This window comes from Nothobranchius furzeri, chromosome 10 (genome assembly GCF_043380555.1).
Source record: "Nothobranchius furzeri strain GRZ-AD chromosome 10, NfurGRZ-RIMD1, whole genome shotgun sequence".
Classification (NCBI taxonomy): domain Eukaryota; kingdom Metazoa; phylum Chordata; class Actinopteri; order Cyprinodontiformes; family Nothobranchiidae; genus Nothobranchius; species Nothobranchius furzeri.
In genome coordinates, this window is record NC_091750.1 from 48510462 (window position 1) to 48531190 (window position 20729).

Genomic DNA, 20729 nt, shown 5'->3' on the forward strand with positions numbered 1-20729 from the left:
ACACCTGTCTATAGGCTACTAGGGCTGTATGGAGGAAGTTACTATTGCCCCACAAGAAGGTCACAGGTTCAACACCCTGCTGTGGCCTTTCTGTGTTAAGTTTGCGTGGTTCAGACAGTGGCGGATCTAGGAATTTTTTCGTATGGGGTCATTAAGGGGCCACAATATTTATAGAGGGGCCAAGTAATAGTCCAACACCCTTACACAAGATTTCACAATATATATTCCTATTTGGCTCATTAGAGCCACTAGTGTTTGGACCGGTTGCATCAGATCATTGTGCAAAGGACAGATGTGTTTACTTTATTGTGCCCTTCTTTTTTGAAATGTCTCATTATTATCCTGATCATAAGGGAGGAATAGAGAGCCACAGGATTCCTGTGCTTCTTGAAAATCAGTTGTGTTGCTGTTACACTTAGCCGAAGTCCAGAAAATCTAACATGTTCATAAATTCAACCTTTGTGTCTCCCAACTGACTGTTGTCAGTTTGGTGTCAGTAGAAATAGTTTTGTGATCAATCTGTCAGTTCAACTTTTCAAAGATTAGTTTAAATTACTGTAGGCTCTTTATTAGCAAAAATAAACCCTTTTTTGTTTTCTCTGTGTCTCATTTTGGGGTGTCTTAGTGAACTCCTGGTCACGGATGCTGCTTTTGCTTTATCCCCAATCAAGCTGATTCAGCCCACATGGAAGCTTCCTGAGGAGAAAGTGTCAGGACTGCAAATATCCGGAGTGGAAAGTGTGTCTTTAATTAAAATGTCTCCAAATGCAAATGAACTTGGACTCTTTATATGTGACAAGGGTACTAACAAGCCCAGATCACTCGTGAAAAAAATACAGATAAGATAAAAAAAACCTGATGGTTAAAAAAAATCAGCCTCTGACCATCAATAAAAAAACACACCTAACCCACTAGTTGGTGTTAAAAGAAAGTGTTGTAACTGAGCTTGAAAGAAATGTTGCTGGGCAGCATTTCTCTACAGAACTGTACAAAATCACCACTCAGTTATGCATCACAGCAATAGCCACTGGGCATTATTAGAAAAAAAGAATACATGGGGAAAGTGTTTGCTTAGTCAGCAGCTGTGTCTGGCCCAGTATCTCACAGATTATTTAGTGTATGTTAGTGGGTAGCTGGTGCAGACGTTAACTCTGACATTTATGGGGTTTTTAAAGATTGTGTTGGGGATTTGTGCCTACTGATGTCCTTTTTTTGCAGAATAATGGGAATTACAATCACTAATGACTGTGTGTGTGTGTGTGTGTGTGTGTGTGTGTGTGTGTGTGTGTGTGTGTGTGTGTGTGTGTGTGTGTGTGTGTGTGTGTGTGTGTGTGTGTGTGTGAAAATAAATGCCTTGAGCTGTGTATCACCTGTACATCTGTGGTGATTTTGACTGCTGTTTGTTTATCATCATTATTGATCCTAAACTTGTTTGCTCTTGTTTTGATTATTTTGATTATAATTTCAAATGCATAATGCATTTCAAAATAAACGTTAAAACGATTTAGATGTTTTTTCTTGCATTACATTAGAATATTTCTATCACCACACTTTCAGACTCTTGAATATCATGACTTTTTACTTGTTTCCACCAGATTTCTCTGAACAAAGCTTTCCTGAGTTACTGTCCGAGCTGAAGGTGGTTGATGGTTTCTAAATTGGGAATCGGTGGATATTTTTTTTTCCGGGATGGTGGATTTAATGTACTGGCGTATCCCGGTGGTTGCTTAGTAACGCGCTTGCAGTGGGCGCCGTAGAGAGATCTCTATGGTGGGCGCTCCATTAAAACCGTTGGCGCTCCTGACCTTGGCGTCGTGAATGCGCAAAGCGCACAGGCTGTGCAAAGCAGCAGATAAGAGCGAAGATCCGTGTGTTTGATACCGAAACCGGAGGAATATCCTGCACAGATCATTTTGTCTTATGGCACGATTAACAGGCACGGGAGAGGAAATCTTGGGATGGAGCGCCTTTCAGCCTCAGTAGGAGCAGGTGAGTTCATATTTCTGTGTTATTTTCCACCTCGCTCTCCTTTTTTCCGAGAGGCGAATCTCTGTTCAGATTAATAAATGACAAACAGGCTGCTTTCCCTACCTAAAGCGATTATTTATTCTCATGCATTGAATCAAATCTTGGTTCGACATTTATTTTCCATGTTATCCAATATTTCATCGTCCTAGACCTATTTAAACAAGCTTCCCTGTCACAACGTGGAACAGCGCGCGCGCACGCTTGCACACACACACACACACACACACACACACACACACACACACACACACACACACACACACACACACACTACAGCAGTTCTGTCGATGCTACGTGGGCTGTGGCTTGCTTCTCTCTGTGGGTTTGGATCCTTGCATTAATTTATGAAGCAGTGATCATTACGCTGAGAGCTTCCTACATGTCCTCTTGCAGGTGCAGCCAATGTTCCTCCCCACATCCTCATTTCATTTTGCCACTAAATTGGTGAGGGATTTGAGAAATCCACTTAAACGTGTTTGATCCCAAACCAGTCGAATTACAAGGGCACTGGGAGCCTGGTGGCCACTGTTGTTTGAATCACAAGGCTCCCCCCTCTCAGCTGCTTTCATTTCAAGGGCCCCCAAGCCACCAGAACCCAATCGATGAGATGTTGTCCCAGAGATTTTTATTAGCGGTGAATTGGTGCTGAATTGTGTGCCTGCCGATGCTGTAGGTGTACAGATAGCATTGGTGGGAGTGAAACATGATTATAGCAATCATTCTAATTGTCACGCTGAAAGCAGGAGGTGAGGACCCAAGTTGCAGAGCCCAGGACGACACGAGGCAGGAGTGGTGATAAAAGTAAAATCCTTTATTTAGGATGACAAAAACCAAATAAAAACTCCAAAAGGGCAGGAAGCCAAAACCTAATAACAAAACGCCGCAAGGACAAAACCAAAAGCTCACTTTATGAGCAGAGAGCTAGAGCCCGGGGGGTGGGGGGTGGGGGGGGGGGACGACAAAACAATGCTGACAAACTTCAATGGACCAACAAACACGACAAGACAGGGTTTTTAACACAGGGGAGCAATCAGGGAACAGGTGACAGGTGTGATGAGTGAAGTCTGGAGGGAAGACAGGAGCCATTAATAAACTAAATGGGGAATGAACTGAAGCAGAGGGGAAAATAAAGCATAATCTATAAAACACTAAACTAAACCTAAAGACTAAGGGCAAAGATAAACAACTAATGACTAGAGGGGTGAGGAGGACTAATACAAACCAATAAGAACTACACGGGAGTGACTAGGAGGAAACCTGAGGGAACTGAGGAACACAAGGAGACACACTGAGCACAAGGGGTCACATGAGAGGAACGCAGAGGACGGACAGGAGGGGGCTGGGGACCAAGGGAACACAGAACATGTGACACTAATAGGTCTGTAACTGGGCTTAAAACTCAAATCAGCCACGGGGATGAGGAAACATCTGGTCAATGCATTTCATTTTTACCAAAGTTGAACTAAATGATTCTTCCCTTTTAGGACTATGTCCCTTTTCAGCAAGGACTTTATATTTGTTGAATTAGGTTTAGATTAAAGTTCCATCAGTTGTCACACACATTGGTGTGTGGTGAAATTTGTTCTCCACATTTGAACCACCTCCTGGGAGAATGATGAGCTGCAGACTGCCCATTGGAAATATTTGGTGGATTAGCCCCTCAATCCAACCCCTTACTGTTGAGTGTCAAGCAGGGACACATTGGGTCCCATTTTTAAAGTCTTTGGTATGACCCAACCATGGATTTGAACCCATGATCTCCCAGTCTCAGGACAGACACTCATACCACTGGGCCACTGAGCTGGTGGCCTAGTAGAATGTCCCACTGAGGCTGGAGAAGTGAGTGTCTACTCTGAAAAGACCCATGTGGGTCTGTTATGGCCGATACTGAGTTTTAAAAACAGGACAGCTGATTAGCATCATCAACTCTTTTGCCTAATATGTAATTTTCCAAATTTTGACAAAAATAAAACCCAATATCTTACTGTAATCATTTATTTTTCAACACCTAGGAGTACTTGGACTCTTTAAACAGATGATTCTCAATTGTAATAAATGGTGACAAATGCTACTGCTGCTTCATTTTCCTAACATGTAACAGGCTAACAGAAATGGACAAAAAATCCTCCTATTGGTTTACCTCTGTATTTGGTCAGGTTTTGCTTTGTCAATTAAGTTTTAGATTTTGCGTGACATCCGACAGAAACATCAACTCATTTTTGCATCATGCACATTCATTTTAAAAGGACAGAAAATAATTTTATGAGTTTATTAAATCAATTTGATCTCGAGTTTTCCCATTTTCCCCTTTCTTCTTTATTTTTCCAAACTGTTTTCCCAACTGCCCTGCAGACAGCTAACCAATCAGACTGGTGCTTTGATCACTCCGCTGGGAATCTGCAGCAGGTTTTGCTCATGAAGCGACTTTTCTACATCCAAATGAATCCAGAAGATTTATTGTTCATGTCACCTTCAACCCAGAAGAAGTGCCCCTATCTACACGGAAGGAAAATCATTTCCATGTTACATCTTGGGAGTTTTCCATCATTGTCATGTAACAGATTAGAGACAGAGAAAAATCTCATCCTTCATAATAATTACTGACTCGGCTAATCAGGGGTAGACGGGTCCAACTTTACTCACACGAACTTCTAGTTTGAGAATAATCTTATTTCTCTCTGGAAAACTGCAGTTGGGAGACGACAGAGTCCTCCTTGGTGTGTGTTCGCCTGATGTTGCAAGGACCAAGTTTAGCAGGAAAAAAGTTAAACACATCAGAAACATTTTAATTGAATTATTAGCCAAAGGGAATGGTCCCTTCTCCTGATTGGCTTGTCCGATTCAAAATGAAGCTTGTAGCTGCAGTCTTTGACAGAGCTCAGGGCAACGCTCATCAATAAATCTGATTAGGTTAACAAGCTTGTTTTTGCTTTGTTCATTGACAAGCCAGTAAAAGACTGGAAACATTTCTGACTACTAAGTAGTCAAGTTGAAGAAGAACAACAGTGTTTCTTTCATTTCGAGTTTAGATTTAGCTCCTTGCTTACCAGAGTGCGTCTGTGACGGGGTAATTGGGTATTCCCTTCTTATTTGGCCTTGCACAACTATTAATCAGTTACTGATTATCTCTGGTAATTGCACAGAAGGTAATCTGCTGAATCTGTCTGGGTTAGGACACAAATTATGTGCATTTGTGTGTATATTTTTTTAATGGGAATTACTGATTTTCAGGGAAAAAAAAGAAGAGTCTCTCCTTTCACATTTTCCTCTTTTCCAAAGTTCTTTTGCTTAAAATGTTAGGAAATTTGCACAACGATGAACCAAAATGTTTCTCATTTTGACATGTTTGTTCACATTCATGTTTTCTGCAGTGGTTCCTCGAGTCTTTCAGCGAGTTTGGAAGTACTCTGCTTTATGTGGAGGATTTGGTACTCGTGTGGTCCCACCAGACATGTTTATTCTGGGAATGTGCAACACTTCCATTATGCATTTTCATGTCAGCATCTAACAGTGTTGCTTAGAACTACTGAAAGATACAAATAATCTATTCATGATTCAGCGTTTTTTAAATGAACACTGAACTGTAACCATCAGAATCTCTCATTCCCAGCAACATTTGATTTTATTCTTGCTTGCATATTAAAGAATTGTCTTAAATATTTCTGGAATAGGCCTTTCTGCTTTAACAGAAAATAAGCTCTCTCCCTCGCTTTTGCAAAGAGAATATTTAATGACTTTTATCTTTGGTTAATTTGGTTGCATCAAAGCAGATTGGATTGATCTGATTTCCATTCAGCTGATTTTTTTTAATTTAGCATTCTCAGTAAGAAATGCATTCTAGAAAAAAAAACCTTTTTCATGAACAGCTGATCAGCTATTAATGTTGTCGGCTTTCATCCAAAAGAAGAACTGAAACTGAAGTTAGCATCAATGACTTGCAGATTATCTCAGTTTGTTGAATCGAAGCTGAAAATCAACATTTTCATAATAATTCTACTTTATAAATAAATGTTAAATTTAAACTGGATTGCAACAACTGGCTTTTAAATTGCCCAGTAATGTGCTCAGCAGTTTGGAGCCTGCTTTATCACATTTTTTATTTTATTTTATTTTTTTGCAAAAAGCAAATGTTTTAATGGATGACAGGTCTATACTGTGGTGAGGCCAATTTGTTTACTTTTACAGGGTCATGCTTTTGAAACATTTGCATAGCATGGTTTGGCTCAGTCCCCTGAAATACCCAAGGTCCTTCCTGAGAAAGATGTCGTACCATTTATTGTTCTGCATTAATGGTTCCTTGCAAAGTGGGCAACTTACCCGAGGCATTTGCTCCCCCGTTGCTTCCACAGATGCTGGTTTTTGAGCACCGATAAGACTCTAGCTCAGAGTGTATGACTACACACCACAACTTCAAATTATGATTCAGTAGACCACAGGTTAGCTTTTCACTTAATTGGGTTTGAGATCAGAGAAAGCAGTAGAGTTGATTGCTCATGTGTGTTTTTTTTACTTCAAATGGAAATAAAAAGAAATGAATATGGTTTGATCAATTCATTCAGAAGTTTGTCCAGATTTTATGACTCCTATTCTGTTTAAAACAAAGTCCCTGTGCTGTTTATTAGTGTTTGCACCCTTTAGTCCTTCCGCAAAACTCTTTAGAGCTGTTTTTTGTTTCAATAATGTGAATATTTTATTATGTTCTGAGTTTTCAGTGTGCAAATGATTTGCAAATCAAGAAATTGATTCTCTATTTAAAGGCAATAACACACAGCGGGAAAGACCTGGAGGGGATAGTGATGTCAGCGTTCAGGGAGTGTTGATTGGACAGTGCATTTAAAATCCCACCCCTTCGGGGTGGGATTTTCTGTTTTTGTTTACCCTAACAGAATATTCAGTGTGACTATTGGTTGTTATGTCTTAATGATTTAGTGTTTTATTTATTCATTTTTCAGATCTGTAGGCAGTGCCATGAAAAGAGGGAGTGGTGTCGACCCGTTCTTGGCTGAAGTGTTTTTGGATTTGAAAACTGTTGGATCTAAAGGTGCAGTGAGTGATGTGTGTTTGACAGGCTCAGTGCAAAGAGGCTAAACAGACACTAGAGTGTGCTTTTGTGTTGTGCAACGGCACCATCTCGTCCAGACCATGTGGCTGGCTACGTTTAGAGTCCATCTGTTGCCTGCACACCTGCTTCATCAGCAAGGGACTGCAACCATCGCTCACTGTGCTCTTCTATGGTGGATGTTATGCTCCCACTGGTCACTGACCATAGCCACAAGCCAGAAGTTTTACCCAACCGTCACCACCCAGTTTGGGAAACTGCGAGGCCTCAGGGTTCCAGTTCCCAGTGAGGTCCTCAGACCTGTTGATCAGTACCTGGGAGTCCCCTATGCGGCCCCGCCTGTGGGTGAAAAGCGTTTCATGCCCCCGGACCAGCCCTCCCCTTGGACAGGGGTCAGGAATGCTACCCACTTCATGCCTGTGTGCCCCCAGAACATCCACAACACGGTGCCAGAGATCATGATGCCCATATGGTTCACCTATAACCTGGACACAGTTGCTACGTACATTCAAGATCAGAGTGAGGACTGTTTGTATCTGAACATCTACGCTCCAACACAGGATGGTGAGTTTCTCTAAAGCGGACAGCTGTGACTGTTCCATGTCTGCTGCTGGCTGCTGCTGTTTGCTGAGTCCTTCATTGTTCTGTGATCATCATAAACTCAGCTCTCATGTCACCGCTGCCACCAAAGGCTGAGTTATCACCCAAAGAACCATCAACTGACATGTTACCATCACCTGACAAGCACAATGGATCTTGTAGCGGTTAATGTTGATGCAGCTAAATCAATCTTTTTTAGATCCTCACAGAGCACCAGCAGCATATTTGTATTGTTTTCTAACTAACAAACATCTATTTTTTGCGATCAGCTGTGGCTGACGTTTGCATCTTTCTAAACAAAAGCAGTTATTTTCCAGTCTCTAAAACAGTGAAATGCCACAACGTCAAAGATAACGATAAAGATTATTTATTTAGGAAGGTGATAAAAGTGTCAAATTTCCACATTCCACTATTTTTTTTCGGCACATTAGAGAATCACTGCTTTGTTCAGGCAGTGTGTCTGTCGGGGTCCAATTAAAGAGGTGCAGGAATCAACTGCCTATCTCACGCTGAATCCTTTAATATTTCCGAACTCTGAAATTAAGGAGCAAGGGAACTCTTTATGTGTCTGCAGTGAATAACTGAACAATGTCATTTTTCACAGTGATAGTGTATGTTTTTAAAAGCTGGTGATGAGCAACAGTAATTTAGGTCTTATTAAGATACTAATCAAACATGAGTGTTTGCCTCATTCAGAAGAGCTCAGAGTAGTATGAAACATTCAGAGCTTGTGTATGTAACACACCACTCTTTCAGACAGTTTTTCTTTTCCTATGGTAACATGGCAACAACAGATAAACAGACAGCATGAAAGGATGCTGTCCAAAATGGTGCAGCCCAGAGTTTCTAAAGCCCCCTCATCTCAGGGCTCCACATAGACTATTGTGTACCTGCCTGGCCCATAAACAGGTAATTTAAATTTCACCTATATATATGTTTTCTTCAAAACCAGAGACATGATGGTTTTGTTCAAAGCACTTAGTTATTTTTATTATATTTTTGTTTGTTTAAAATAGTCTTGGGTTTTTGTTCATGGATGGTGTCCTCAATTCTAATAATGTCCAGCAGGTTTTTGGCAAATTAAAAACAACGTTTCTGCAATTTAAATAATTCAAACAACACTTTTGTTGCCCCAAATATTCCAGGTCATCGAAATATAAACTATTAACAACGTACCTGAAATAAAGATCATTTCTGACCAGACAGATACTGGTGTCACCAACTCCGGTCCTCTAGCCTAGGGCTACCATCCTGCTAGATTTTTTTGTGTTTCCTGCTCTGCATAACAGGAGTTCATGCAAATGGTATTTGCTGTACACTTTAATCAGTTTTTCATTACTGTTCTTTTTTCAGCAGATATATTATGAAATTCTGACTAGAAATTTGATATCCAGCTAGTTCCAGTGTCATAGTTTTAGCTGCAATATTGTTGTGGAAGTATGTTTTCCAAAATTCATGCCTGTACAAAGATTTATAAAATAGCAACTGCATGGGCCAGATTAAATTCACGTAAATGGGCAGTGATCTTTTTTGGAATTGCCTCTGATGTGATGAAATTTTGACTTAAAGGTGTGGTTTACTCGTTTGTAAATCAATGCCTTATGAGTAGATAAAAAAAAGAAGCTATGATGCTCCTGTTCTGAGATGCAGACGTTTGCCGGTGCAGAGGTGGGCTGAAAACAGCAGCATTGCACATTATTTTTAATGATATGCACACACCTCACTTCTGATTCGCTAACAGAACACATTCAGCCATGTTGCAAAGTCACTATCACCAACACACTCTCCGCTCTCTCTCACTGCAAAATATATATTTTTAAAAGCCTTCCTGTGGGCTGGCGTGAGCCAAGATGGGCGAGGCCATGAACGCAAATTCACAGTGTGACATCATAGTGTGAGGATTTTCAAATCCTAGCATTTCACCATCTATTTCCTATCAGAAGTTAAAGCAGTAAATAAGTGTAGGAGGTTGTTTTCATGTTCAGCCTGCATGAAAAACTGCAAGTGACTGATAGTAATCCGAAATATTGATTTAAAAAAATTTTTTTCAGTCAACCACACCTTTAAAAAACAGGAATAGCACTGTTGTTTTAATGAAAGATGTGTCCCATTAGTCATGAAATGAGTTCATTGACAATTCTACTGAAAATCCAAGATGCACAAGAAGTGGAACGCAGCCCTAATTAATACACCTGTGCGTTTCCTACCCATGCAAGTGAAAATGTCTGCAGTGCAACAGGTCGGTGAAAGGTGCATTAACTGAAATGCAGATTTAGAAATTTTTTTTTGTTATTTTTAATGTGTTCGGCAGCCGAAGGTGAAATCTTAGGCACAACAATGGTTTTCACTTTTGTGCATCATATTTGTGCATATTTTAAATGATCCTAAATAGTTTTATACTGCTTTGAATACTTTGCATATCCTGGATCCTTTTCTTCTTGAAGCTGCCACTGTGATTAGGCAGTAGATTTATTAAGAACCCACCATGCTTTTTTGAATTTTGCACTTCTTTTTTTCCCTATATGACTACCAGGGAGCCAACTCAAGAAAAAGGGGGCATCTTTCTCACATGCTGAGACTCATATATCTGAAGGTATTTTTCTAAAAACTCAGTTTTAATGCATGGATATTTTTTTCTTTTATGAAGGTGTTCCAGTACTTTTTACCTTTTCAAAGAATCATGTGTTCCTTTTTTTTAATGACAAGAGAAGTAGGATATTTGATCTCTAACTTGTCTGCTACTGGTCTCACTGGACATCTCGAACTTTTTCAGTCACCCTAACACCTGTGTTGTTATGCTCATCGATCCGGATCTTGTTTTATTTACTTATCTGTCTTTAGACTCAAATATACTAAACAGGAGCAATAAGAGATACATATTTAGATTTTTCATACAATCAGACAACCAGAGTATGGTGTTGTGTCGCAGTTCAGTTGTACAACAAACAGGCTGTGTTCTGTGCTTGCTGAGATTAAAGTTCAACTCTTTTCTCTTCTTTCCTTCACACTTTTAGATTTTACGCAGATAAATGAGTATGCTTGGTCTAACACGTCCATACACCGTAAAACCTGCTGATTATGCTCATAACTCTTGTTCGAGTGTATTTACCATTCATTTTTTGATTGTCATTACAGCTTTTAGACCACAGGCCTTCCACCCTGGCTTGCTTCCAAGCACATTTTCTAAGCAGCCTTTTCCTCAGGCTCATACTTCATCCTTGTGATATAAAGTTAAAGTTCTCTACTGTCCCTCCACATCATTACTGTTGTTCCTGCGGTTGTTTGCTCAGTGTGCAAGTGTGTGTGTTGACGTTGCAGACATACGGGACTCTGAAGCTCGACCTGTGATGGTTTACATCCACGGAGGATCCTACATGGAGGGCACTGGGAACATGATGGACGGCAGCATTTTGGCCAGCTATGGAAATGTTGTTGTTGTCACGCTCAACTACAGAATTGGAATATTAGGTGAAAACACTGTCTGAATAATACAAACGGCTGTTCAGCCCTGTTTAATCTCATGGTATAAAATGTCAAATTTGTTTTCCTTTTTGCTGCAAGATGCAGAGATAAAATGCATGAAAAAAAAACAGCTAGCTTAGATCTTGGCTGCATGGTGATGCTTTATGTTAAATCTTCAGAGGAACACAGCTATGCAAATTATTCAGCCTTGACCTTGCTGCACAAAAGCATTGTTACACTCAATTTATCTTCCTTTAGATGGATATATCTAATCTTTGCAAGATTATCATCTTTTGCTATTCTTGAAAAGTGGAATGATGCTGCTCCTCCACTTCCTGAGGGTGACCACTGCTTTGGGACTACCAAGAAGTTGAACAGGGCAGTGAAATGCTGCAGAGAGAAAGCAAAAGCATGTTTATACCCGAGGGACGTTCATTCAGATGTCCTGCTGGGCAGCATCAAAGCTGTGACATGCAGCTTCATGTTAGCTGTGTTATCTCTGTTTGCACTAGGCTTCCTCAGTACAGGAGACCAGGCAGCCAAAGGAAACTATGGACTCCTGGATCAGATTCAAGCACTGCGCTGGATTAGTAAAAACATCGGTTACTTTGGAGGAGATCCGGGTCGCATCACCGTTTTTGGTTCTGGGATCGGCGCTTCATGTGTCAGCCTGCTGACGCTGTCCCACCACTCAGAGGGTAAGAAAGTAGAAGTTCATGCGGGGATTAAGTCTTCTGTTGTTGTTTTTTTTTTGTTTGTTTGTTTGTTTGTTCTTGCAGGTTTTTGTTTGTTTCCAGTGAAGCTAGAGTCTCACACAGGGAGGGGGGGGGGGGGTTATGATCTGGGGTATGTGAAGGGATAAAAGGAGTGTTTGTTGAGTAAGTGATTACATTTGTTCCTCTCTGCTCAATTTAATTAGTGTAAAAGCCCAGACTCCTTAAATATAAAACTCTTAAAAAAAACCTTTTGGCACCATAAAGTTTCCAGCATGTCACCTGCGCTGTTACGTTTTTACCATTCCCTCACTGTTAGTCTACTCTTGTTTACCCATCAGCAGCGCTCAAATGTTCAGAGAGCGACTCACCCCCAAATCTACTTTTTTTTGCTGATCAACTATATACATGAGTTTCTAATCATGCTGTAGACATATGTGCTGTAGTCAATAATTTGGCACTTTAGTGCTTCTTAGTTAAATTTTAAATATTCTACCTAAAACCGTCAGTGTTGTGTCCTCTTCAGGTAAAAACTCTGCACTGCATTTGAATTTAAATCTGCCATTGCTATTGGCTAAGAAGGGGGGCGCTGAGGACCAGGGTTGGGAAACAGTGCTCTATATGTTCAGTTAGAATACCTGAAAATGTGATAAACGGGGTTCCTTGCCTGACTCAAAGGTGTATGCTTCAATACAGTCGGCCCGTTTTGATTCGAACCTCTGCTGTAATAGTCTTCCAGTTTTCTCATTGAAGCCAAACAAATTCACAAGGAGGGTAGGAGCTGCATGTTTTCACCAGTGTGCGGGAGATTGCAGCAGCTGTTCTTTTGTAAGATTTGTATTGGATGTCCTCACTCACTACAGCAAATGCACAAAGACCTCCAGCTGTCTTTGAACTTCACTGGCTCACTTCTGCCATAAACATGAGAATTTTTCTTTTTCTAAAAAAGCAAAAGAGTGAGAAAGTGACACTGCCTCTATATTTGTCAAGCTGCCATTGGGTTTTAACTGCTAAGATAGCAGTTTTTTTTTCTTTTTAACAGACGCTTTTGACTTGTCATTTTTTGCGTGGTGTCATTTGTCAGTGCAACAATCCCCAGAGACAGAGGTGATGCACAGCATGCAAACAATTCAACAGAGCAGCTTGTTTACTGTATCAACATTGAGGGATCAGGGTTACTGCATATTCAGCTCCCTCTGCACTGTACAGTTGGCGTCAGCAGTCTGTTTTAGGCCACACAGCTTGTTAGACACACAATATTAACGATTCTACAATTACAGTCTGTTTGTGTGGAGGGGAAATCTTGACACCTACCCTCTGACACTGTGCTGCAAATTGACCATTAGTTTGACATGCCCTCGTGTAATCTGCATAAAGAGGAGACCACATGAAAAATAAGAGGATCAGCAGGGAAGACTTTTTTTTGCCGTTTTTTCTTTAATTATTTATTTTTAGTAACAGAAGGAGACCGAGTTCAAAACAGCTTCTTGTCAATTCTGGTACTCTCAGTTGCTGCTTTGATCTTCCACATGTCCATGAGACCCTTTATGGTGGAAAGCAATTAGTTTAGCACCACTCATTAATATATTTAGTCAATTCCCATCGTTAAAGAGACAATGTGTAGTCTTTACTGTTGATCTCTGGAAATATCCATCCGCGCTTTTTGAAAATGAATAAAATTGTGTCCAGTTGTTGAAAAGTATTAGCAGCTTTGTGACATGTAACTATAAAAATCGGGTCTGAAATACACAAGGCGCGGGTCTAGCGTCTTTGAGGAATGCCATATTAGATGCCTTCTGGCTGACTCGGGGTCTTGCACCTGTTGATGACGTTACACTGCATGATTGGCTGGACGTACGACTTACGGAAGTTACGTTACAAAGTTCAAAAACATCTAGGAAGCAAGAAACACAATTTTAATAACAAACTCCTAAACTCTTTCCAAAACATCTGTGAAAGAACAGAATCGAAAAAGTAATGCAATATATTTTGGCCGAGCGGTATTGCTCTAGTATGGTGACGTCATCGGCAAGCGCAGGACCCCGAGTAGATCTGGAAAGGACAGAAAACTACAATCGGCCTTGCATTATCTCAGTGGAATTAAGTGAAGGACCATCAAAGCCTGAGGCTTCATGCCGAGGTTGCATGCTTTCTGCTCCACAGGTAACATTTACCGTAATGATTTTTTAAACTAGCGACAGTCATGGCAATGTGGTGTAAAACTACCCTGAAATGTATAAACTGCCCCCTGGTGGCAGGAAACTTCCCACTGTCACTTTAAAGAGAGCAATGATTTGTGTCTTTTTGTTTTGAATCTCTGTCCAAAGGTCTGTTTCATAGAGCCATCATCCAAAGTGGATCAGCACTGTCCAGCTGGGCTGTGAACTACCACCCAGTCAAGTACACCCGCATGCTCGCCGAGAGGGTTGGATGCAACGTGTTGGACACGGTAGACATGGTGTCCTGCCTGCAGAAGAAGAGTGCCAAGGAGCTTGTGGAGCAAGACATCCAGGCTGCCCGCTACCGTGTGGCCTTTGGCCCCGTGATCGATGGAGACGTCATCCCAGATGACCCTGAGATCCTGATGGAACAGGGAGAGTTCCTCAACTATGACATTATGCTGGGTGTCAATCAGGGCGAAGGGCTGCGCTTCGTGGAGAACTTGATGGACCTGGAGGACGGTGTGTCTGGCAACGACTTTGACTTTGCAGTGTCAGACTTTGTGGACAGTTTGTATGGCTACCCAGAGGGGAAGGACACTCTCAGAGAGACGATTAAATTCATGTACACAGACTGGGCAGACAAGGACAACCCAGAGACCAGGAGGAAGACCCTGGTTGCCCTCTTCACCGACCACCAATGGGTGGAGCCATCGGTGGTAACGGCAGACCTACACGCCCGCTACGGCTCGCCCACATACTTCTACGCCTTCTACCACCACTGCCAGAGCCTTATGAAACCTGTGTGGTCGGACTCAGCGCATGGAGATGAGGTGCCATATGTATTTGGCATCCCCATGGTGGGTCCAACGGATCTGTTCCCCTGTAACTTCTCCAGGAATGACATCATGCTCAGCGCTGTGGTTATGACATACTGGACCAACTTTGCAAAAAGCGGGTGAGTACCCGCAACCCCACCGACTAATAAAAGTGTGCAAATGTTTATTTGTTGTTACTGAGCTTTCTCCTCTAAATGTGTATTCTTGTCTTGATTTTGATGGGACAGCGGCGCTGGGTTCAGTCCTAGTGCCTGCTAATGAAACCCCCAGCCTGAACTTCTGTTTCCTCATCTTTCAGCCTTACTCCCTCCCTAGAACTCCCACATGAAGACAACAGGCTGCTTTTATTGATTATTGTCAATTCTTTAAAATCTAAAAACTGAAACAATGTGCTGTAAATGACTCCTGGTAATTATTTAAAATCGGCATTATTGATTACACTTAAAAATGTATGCCTCTGCAAACATTTCACCAGTTGCTTATAACTCAGAGTCTAAACACTGTCTGTTAGCTTAACAGCTAATTAAAGCCACTATGTTCTGAATGTCAAGCCGTCGCAGATGTATTCATCTCAAAAACCTGTTTTTGCATCAGTTGGGGCAAATTTCTTAGAAGTAAAGTGGGGTCTGAGTTATGTTTTTCGAGCAAAATTATAATGTGCTGCTAAAGCAGCAACAGAAACACTGAAAACTTACAGAGAGTTGAGCTTTTAGGAAGTTGTTTCTGGATGATTCACAAAGTTTGATGTTGGTGATGAAGAACTCTTTCTGACATGTTAATTATGAATGTCCCATTGGTCCTCACCTGATTATAAATAAGATTCGTTTGAAGGATATAACATAAAAATTACATTATTTCTGGATTCATTAACCCATTCAGTGACCTCCCCCCACCCCCCACCCCCAGGCCATGCAAATGAAGACTGTAATCCCGAAAGAGGCCACTCCAGTCAGGATAAAAAGGTTTTATTATAGAGGAAAATGGTGATTATTCTAAGCAACATGCATTTATTCACACTGAGTCTTCTTTCTGAGGGTACAAGTGTATCTAAATCATGCAGCAAAATGCAGTATTTGTACTTTTATCATAGTTTATCATAGTTTTGTGTTTTAAATACAAGCAAAATGGCTCTGCGCTGAATTTGTCCACTTAAAAGAAAATCTTGCAGCTGAAAGTCCAACCAAGTGAAACGCTGCAACTCTCCTGAGGCAAAGATTTGCTGCTGGTTTTTTGAATTTAAGAGACACCTAAGTGAGTTTTACTGTTGTGGAGGACTCCACTGCTGTTTGGCTGGAAGTACTTTATGGCAGCAATAAATCTTTATGTAGGATGACCCTAGCCATTGCAAAAGCACAACACGGGTCACTGTATGCTGTTAATGCTGCTGTGTAGGAATGAGTGAAAGCCGAACCCTTGCAGAGAGATGAGTTTGTTACATTGAGCTGGAGTTTTTCTCCCTTTTTCTCTACTGCCTGTCAAAGCAAAATCTTCTGCTTCCTGCAAAACCCGATTAGGTTTGAGCTGAGTGAAAGACATCCTTATCATGACATCCATGTGGACGCTTACCAAGTCTGATTTGTGTTATTTTATTTAAAAATCTTTAAAAATTCTTCAGATATTCAAATGACATTCTTGGTTTTGAAACATATTTCTTTAGCATATTTTTCCAGCTTTTCTTTTGTGTTAAATGTAGTTTTATGATGCTTAAAGAAGACAGCGTTCATGTGACCCAGTCTTGTGTGATGTTTTCACAGAGATCCTAACAAACCAGTGCCACAGGACACCAAGTTCATCCACACCAAGGCCAACCGATTTGAGGAGGTCGCCTGGTCCAAGTATGACCCCTACGACCAGATGTACCTGCACATTGGACTGAAGCCTCGTGTCCGCGACCACTACCGTGCCACCAAAGTGGCCTTCTGGAAGCACCTGGTGCCCCATCTCTACAACCTCCACGATATGTTCCATTATTCCTCCACCACCACCAAAGTCACCCCTCTGGATCCCACCCAGTCAAATGGAAAGAGGCCTGGCAGCACTGGACGGCCTCCCGTATCTACGTCCCATGGCGGAGGCAAAGGAGGGAGAGAAATGGGTCCTCTGATCATGCCAAACCCCAGAGATTACTCCACAGAGCTCAGCGTCACCATCGCCGTCGGGGCATCGCTGCTCTTCCTCAACGTCCTGGCTTTCGCCGCTCTGTACTACCGCAAGGACAAGCGCAGTCGCCAGGAAACGTCCCAGCAGCCCAGTCCCCAGCGTGAAAGCAAAGGTAACAATGCGAGCCACACCAACACAGTCGATGAAACCCTGTCATCCCAGCAAAGGAGCCCATGCGACGCCCTTCACAATCCTCTTCATGCCTCGCCTAGCTACTCTCTGAGCCAGCGCCGCTCCCCTGATGACATCCCTCTGATGACCCCCAACAACATCACCATGATCCCCAATTCCCTAATGGGCCTCGCCAACATGAGTCCATACAGCACCTTCCCTGCTGGCTACAGCTCCGCCGGCCTGCCCAGCACCCACTCAACCACTCGAGTATAGCCTGGAGATTAGAAATGTGACATGAAATATAAAGCTGTATTTAGGATGTGTAAGTAAAATAGGATCAAATATGTTTGTTCTGTCATATCCAGAGGTGTACGACAACCCACATCCTGCCTTTGCTCTCTCATGATAGGAAATCTAACTGCAGAGCCATTTTATAATAATCATTTTCAAAGGCAGTCCAAAAGAAAAAAGTGCATTTCATTTTCCACTTTGGCTTTTTGGAACTTTACCTAGCAAGAACTTAGTATAATGTTTATACAGTTGGATTTGTATGGGAAGCTTTTTCTTACTCTGTGATATCTATTTTGCTCTCGTGGAACAAAGTGACATTACAACTCGTGCTGGACGGGGATGAGCTCTGGGGAAAAGCAGTATTATTATTATTATCGTCATTATTGTTATTATTATTACTATTATCAAGCTGTTTTATACACATTTCTCATATCATATGGCTTATTATGAAAAGTATTTTTACTGTAATTACTTTAAATGCTTTGTACATCGCTTACATGAGGAATATTACAGTGGAACTCATAAAAGGGATGAAAGTTTCGCTCAAGTATTGATCACTGATGAAAAATGTCCAACTTATCCAAAATGTTTCTAACTGGTAGTGCAACTACAGCACCCGTGTGTGTATGTGTGTGTGTGTGTGTGTGTGTGTGTGTGTGTGTGTGTGTGTGTGTGTGTGTGTGTGCGTGTGAGTGTGTGTGTGCGAGCATTCATGTACAAGCATGTATGTGTGTGATTTGTGTGTGAGTGTGCATGCATGCATGCGTGTCTGCAATTGTGTGTGTGTGTGTGTGTGTGTGTGTGTGTGTGTGTGTGTGTGTGTGTGTGTGTGTGTGTGTGTGTGTGTGTGTGTGTGTGTGTGTGTGTGTGTGTGTGTTTGTGAGTGCATGTATGTGTGTGAATTTGTGTGTGTGTGTGCATGCATACATGTGTTTCTGCAATTGTGTGTGTTTGAGTGTGCGTGCATGCAAGTGTGTGTGTGCGTGAGTGTGTGCACTTGTGTGCGTGCGTGTGTGTGTGTGTGTGTTTGTGCTGAAGACTGTGGCACAGAAATGTAAATTAAACATTGTTTGAACTTATTAAGTTTTGCATCTGTAGTGTTGTGTGATTTATTGTAGTCTACTTGAGTATCCTTGCTATACTTTTGGCTATGTATTTTGAGTTTCGCTGCGTACACTGTAAGAATTTAACTTCTGCTTCACTATAAACAAAATATTGCTTAAAACGTGTTTTTCTACTCTAACTCATCCTTCTTTTGGCTTGGCTTGTTTGTACAGAATAAACTTAGACCAATATTTTTTTGTTGTTTGTTTTTGAATACTGTAAGTTCTTCAGAGGGATGACTGTAACGACTGTATGTAAATCACTCCAGTTATTCACGGCTAAGAAGGAGCTTGATGACTCTTGCAGAACTTTACTCCATCCACAACTGGTTTGGACCCGACGTGGTGGTTGTTCAACGAATGAACATGACGGGCTTAGAGCTTTGAAATTTTTATTTCTTTCAACCCATCATAACATTGTTTAATCTAAATGAAAAAGCTATTAAAAGATTTTTGAAACTAAAGGCCAGTTCTGTCAAACGTGAGTTTTCATTACACATATCGGGAATACTGCAGGTGTAAAAAAAAAGTCAAAGGAGTGAAGGTAACCCATTCCCTTTCATGGCAGAGTTAAAAACTTAAAAAGCTCCAGGGTTATTTAAAGTGGTTGCAGTAACCAAATTTTAACACAGTTTGTCATTTTTACTTAATTTCTACATAATGCACCTTTAACCAGTTAGTTACTGATACTGTGGTTTCCTAAAAATCCAATAATTAATTATTCTTGTTGAAGTTTTCAGCACAGATGGGAAGGAGTCTCAGAACACCTACATTCCCATTTTAACCATTGGAATTCCCACTAGGCTAAGTTTAACTGACTATGGTAGCCATCTTGAATTAGACTGACCTCAAATGTTAATAATTTGTCGAGGTGCAAACAAACACAGAGGGAAAAGGCAAACATTGTCACTCATACTTTGCTTTTTGGTGGAGGACAATGTCAGGAATACAGTCTTTTACCAGCATTGTCATGGTCTGCGTTCTGCGTCTCCCTCGTGTGTCTCTTTGTGTTCTCCATCCCTCTCTAGGTTCTCCTTATGTGTCTCCTTGTCTGCATCCCCCCTCAGGTGCCTCCCTGTGGTCCCCAGCCCCCTCCAGGTTCTCTCCAGGTTTCCCTTAGTCACTTTTCTTATCGTTAGTTTTCTGTTATTGTAGATTGTCTAGTTTGTTTCTCCCTTTATCCTCCCCTGTCTTCCAGTGTTTTTGGTTCTCTTACTCCTAGATCATTAGTTTTATTATCTTTAGTCCTCCAGTGTCTTATTTCTACAAGTGTTTTAAGTTATTCAGTTCAGTAGCTTTGTTTAACTGGTTTTAGTTGGGTTTTTCCTCACCTGCCCTGTTCTGCTCCTCTTGGTTATTGGTATCACCTGTTCCCAGTCCTCCTAATCACCCAGCCCGAGTATAAAACCCTGTCCTGACTTTCTGTGTTTGTCGGTCCATTGTTTGTGTCAGCGTTGTCTTGCCCCTTCTCTTGCACTCTAGGATTTTTGGAAATCTCTTGATCTCTTGGTTTTGGATATCTCCAGGTCTGCTCTTTGGGGGAGCACTTTGTCTCTAGGTCTCTTGGTTTTCATACTAGGATTTTTGGATTTTTGGTTTTGGCTTCCTGCCCTATTGGATTTACTTTTGAACAATCAGTCCTGATAAAGGATTTTTTATGTTTATTCCAACTCCTGCCTCATGTCTCCCTGGTTCTGCATCTTGGGTCCTAACTTACCCCCTACTCGCAGGGTGACAAGCATGTATCACTCCAAGATCTGTCTGGGGGAATAATAAATTAGAATTTAATAAAATCAGATAATCTCTCCTGTCTTAGCTTCCCTACATTGGCTACCTGTTAAATTCAGAATAGATTTTAAGATCCTTCTTCTCACATATAAAGCTCTTAATAATCAAGGTCCATCATACATTAGGAATCTGATTGTTCCATATGTTCCTAACCGAGCACTTTGCTCTCAGACTGCAGGTCTACTGGTGGTTCCAAGAATATCTAAAATTAGGATGGGAAGCAGATCTTTTAGTTATCAGGCTCCTCTCCTGTGGAACCATTTCCCAGTCTTAGTCTGTGAGGCAGACACTTTGTCTACTTTTAAGACTAGGCTTAAAACATTTTTATTTGATAGGGCCTATGGTTAAAATCTGATGTTAGCCTAAATCTGGACAAGTGGGGGAGTACAGGGAGGTGGAGTGTACAGTCGGTA

General features: G+C 41.3%; 1 protein-coding gene across 2 annotated transcripts; it reads left to right on the forward strand.

The window, feature by feature from the left end:
- Positions 1-1353: 1353 nt before the first annotated feature.
- Positions 1354-18997, forward strand: nlgn3b (neuroligin 3b). Of its 2 annotated transcripts, XM_015960973.3 has the most exons (7): positions 1354-1989; positions 6981-7651; positions 10221-10280; positions 11006-11155; positions 11662-11847; positions 14190-14979; positions 16615-18997. In XM_015960973.3, the coding sequence occupies exons 2-7, from the start codon at positions 7171-7173 to the stop codon at positions 17405-17407; spliced, it is 2460 nt and encodes an 819-aa protein (XP_015816459.3). In that variant the 5' UTR covers positions 1354-1989; positions 6981-7170; the 3' UTR covers positions 17408-18997. The 2 variants fall into 2 exon arrangements, with proteins under 2 accessions (XP_015816459.3, XP_015816461.3); XM_015960975.3 differs by lacking the exon at positions 10221-10280.
- The last annotated feature ends 1732 nt before the right edge of the window (positions 18998-20729 follow it).

What these genes read in the sequence shown, in the direction of transcription:
- nlgn3b (XM_015960973.3), top strand. Translation starts at nt 7,171, where the DNA reads ATGTGGCTGGCTACGTTTAGAGTCCATCTGTTGCCTGCACACCTGCTT. An exon ending in CTACGCTCCAACACAGGATG is followed by an intron (nt 7,652 to 10,220) that starts GTGAGTTTCTCT and finishes TATGACTACCAG; the next exon opens with GGAGCCAACTCAAGAAAAAG. An exon ending in ACCAACTTTGCAAAAAGCGG is followed by an intron (nt 14,980 to 16,614) that starts GTGAGTACCCGC and finishes ATGTTTTCACAG; the next exon opens with AGATCCTAACAAACCAGTGC.